This window comes from Nematolebias whitei, chromosome 7 (genome assembly GCF_014905685.2).
Source record: "Nematolebias whitei isolate Nwh7 chromosome 7, NemWhi1, whole genome shotgun sequence".
In the NCBI taxonomy this organism is placed as follows: Eukaryota; Metazoa; Chordata; class Actinopteri; order Cyprinodontiformes; family Rivulidae; genus Nematolebias; species Nematolebias whitei.
Window position 1 is genome coordinate 51,485,287 of NC_056504.1, and position 3,510 is coordinate 51,488,796.

At 42.6% G+C, this 3,510-nt stretch overlaps 1 protein-coding gene across 1 annotated transcript in view; it reads left to right on the top strand.

Annotated features, from left to right (window-relative positions):
- LOC119412900 (glutamate receptor-interacting protein 2) overlaps nucleotides 1–3,510 on the top strand; it is a 153,335-nt gene that overhangs the window by 139,340 nt on the left and 10,485 nt on the right. Inside the window, exon 16 of the mRNA XM_037679936.1 lies at nucleotides 2,653–2,829. Within this exon, the coding sequence (XP_037535864.1) occupies nucleotides 2,653–2,829 (177 nt within the window). The remainder of the gene's footprint in view (nucleotides 1–2,652; nucleotides 2,830–3,510) is intronic.

Below are 3,510 nucleotides of genomic sequence, written 5' to 3' on the forward strand. Positions count from 1 at the left end.
ACAGTAAACAATGTTGACAACAACAACAGTAAACAATGACAACAACAATAAACAATGACAACAATAGACTACAGTAAAAGTGCAGTTAAAATCAGAGTAGTGTATAAAACAATAAATCAGGGTACAGTAATGACTGACAGGTGACATCACATGTTTTTGTTTTGATTCTAGATTTCATGTATGTGTTGAGAAATACTTAAATTAATTTCACATTCATCATTTCTGTGCAAAGTTATGAATGTACTGGTTCAGGTGATATTGCTGAATTGATATTTGATCCCCAGCGCTGGACTTTTACAAACACCCCTGGACTTTATACACACGAGCCTCTAAAGACGTGCAGGCGGTTACACACTTTTATTAATTTAAGTTCTATCTGAGCAAAAAGTTGCTTTGTGAAAACTGCAGTGGGTTGAGTCCAGGTTGTCTGTCAGCTTTCATGAACGAAGAACAAATTGGTCTTCAGTTCAGTTCACTTTATTTATAGAACGACAAAGTTGTCTCAGGGACTTTACAGGAACATTCACATAAAAGCCAGTTTGTCCTCCAGCAGTCTGGGCCTATAGCAGCAGAACTCAGGGACAGCTCAGGAAACCCAAGCCGACCCTAACTATAGGATTTATCAAACAGGAAAGTCTTAATCCCAGTCTTCAAACTGGACAATGTGTCAGCCTCAGCGCCCCTGAACCTGTAAATGTGTGTAAGTGGGACGGTGGAGGTTTTGTGTTCGTCCTTCATGAAGCAGTTTCTGTAAACTCCACTCAGCACCCTCCTGTCCAGGTGAGGGGGGTGTCGGCTATGAACTCATCATTATGGGTGCTGTTCGTGTCAGACTTGCTCATAAACCATGAATGGACGATGTAGAAAACAGTTTTTGTTCCACCAGTGAGAAGCGGAGACAGCTGCATGTGCTCGTGGCGTCACGCTGCTCTGAGTCGCTCCTGAGGCCAAAGCCTTTCATTTATTGAGTCGTTCCAATTTCTTCTTTTCAGAACATTGTCAGAAAACATTACTGAACCCTTAATACAAAAGGTTTCCTCATGTTGGGCCATTCTTGATATTTGTTTTAAAACTTTCCACTGCCAGCAATGAATTTATTTCAGTAAGATCTGCTGTCACTTTACTTTTATTTCGTTTTATCCGACAAATTAAAGCCAAACACCAGATGCAGACAATGAAACTGTGTTTGTCTGTACTGGAAACTAATGATTATCTGAAGAGGAAGTGTCAATAATTAGATTCTCGAGAGTTTGGAAAAAAGACCAAAAGTTCAGTGCTGGTGTAGAAAACATCCAGGAATAATCCCAACTGAGACCAGTTCCAGTACCAAACCCAGTGGGTGCTGCTTTATTCAGACCTCCCTGGAAACAGGAATCTGAGCTGATTAGGACGAATAAGAAGATGGAGCGCACAACAAACAGTCACAAGTAGTCTGCTGTTTCATGTTTTATGACACATGACATGATGAGAAGCTGCGCTGGTGGAGTCCACAACAATAAACTGCACAAGATGAGTTATTAGCCTCACAATCATATTTCAGTGAATTCACATTTTATTTGCCAATGCTCATTAAATAGATGCTTCACATTAACCTAAAGAAATCCACAGCAGGTGGGAATTTACTCAAATATACTGTGAGCTGCTCTGAAACACCATTTCTTCTTCTGATGCATATTTTCTTCTGAGCTGTTATAAATAACTTCACGTCAGATTTCTGGAAGCTCTGGTCAATAATCACAGCAGCTGGACACAGAAGGAAATGCAGGAAAGATGATAAGATAGATGTTGTTAAATGTGCTCACACTGGCCTGATACTTGTTCATCTGTTTGCATGCTTTTATTTTGTTAAAGAGCCCAGGCAGGGCATTAAACCAAACCTGCTTCCTAAACTCCAGTCTTTGGCTTTAATAACGAACATTTAAATGTTTGAAACACGTCACCTTTACTGATGAGGTAACACCTAGAAATGAAATGAAGTTCATTCATGGGCGGCTGTGGCTGAGTGGTTAGAGCAGTCGTCCTCAATGTGAGAGTTGGGGGTTCGAATCCACCAGCAGTCACATGCTGAAGTGTCCCTGGGCAAGACACTGAACCCCTCACTGCCTCTGATGTGTGTCCATCAGTGATGAATGTGATCTAAAGCTCTGATTAGTCTCTTTAGAATGATTTGTTCAATTATCTTTGTAGAGATCTAGTATAGAGCTGCATGAATGGGTACATGAGGACACAGCTTGTTGTAAAGAGCTTTGAGTGTCTTGAAATAAGATAGAAAGGAGCTGTATAGGGACAGTCCATTTACCGTTTACATGAAGAAAAAAGCATCATTTTGTATTTTATCATGTGATGATTGAACAGGTGAACTAAAAGGCGGGGCAGGTGCTCGCTCAGAGCCAGGAGGATGTTGGCACAGGTTTGTTTGAACATGAAGATCTTTAGATAAACACTCAGATCTAGAATCATCGACCAAACCGTGGTGGTGCTGCAGACCATTGTCTTCATTTGGTCTTTGACAGTGAGCAATAAATGTTTAGACATAACCTTATTCATTCATTCATTCATTTTGTCGGCCACCGTATTAAAAGAAAAGGACTTTATACAAATTATTAGTCTCTTAGTCCGTGTCCATGCGGACACTCTGTGTAAATGTCACAGTATTTGTGGGAATTTTCACACGTCCATGTGTGTCCAGGACAGGAGCCATTCATGTAGGGGATCGGATCCTGGCCATCAACAGCGCCAGTTTGAAAGGCAAGCCGCTGAGCGAAGCCATCCACCTGCTTCAGATGGCCGGGGAGACGGTGACCCTGAAGATCAAAAAGCAAATCGACAGTGAGTACGCAAACACGCTCACCGGCTGCAGCAAACCTTAAAGTGTCTAATCACACGGGGCTTCTTTAAAAATGGATTTTTGACATGAAATTTCACATTTGCAACAAAAAGCGTACACTCAAGCACAGCCCCCGTCGTTTGTTGCCAAGAAACCAGGAAATGCTAGTTTATATCTTACTGGTCCCTTCATGTGTAAACCAGTTGTGGTGGTCATGTGTAAACCAGCTGTGGTGGTCATGTGTAAACCAGCTGTGGTGGTCATGTGTAAACCAGATGTGGTGCTCATGTGTAAACCAGCTGTGGTGGTCATGTCTAAACTAGCTGTGGTGGTCATGTGTGAACCAGTTGTGGTGGTCATGTGTAAACCAGCTGTGGTGCTCATGTGTAAACCAGCTGTGGTGCTCATGTGTAAACCAGCTGTGGTGCTCATGTGTGAACCAGTTGTGGTGCTCATGTGTGAACCAGTTGTGGTGCTCATGTGTGAACCAGCTGTGGTGGTCATGTGTAAACCAGCTGTGGTGGTCATGTGTGAACCAGCTGTGGTGGTCATGTGTAAACCAGTTGTGGTGCTCATGTGTGAACCAGTTGTGGTGCTCATGTGTGAACCAGCTGTGGTGGTCATGTGTAAACCAGCTGTGGTGGTCATGTGTAAACCAGCTGTGGTGCTCATGTGTGAACCAG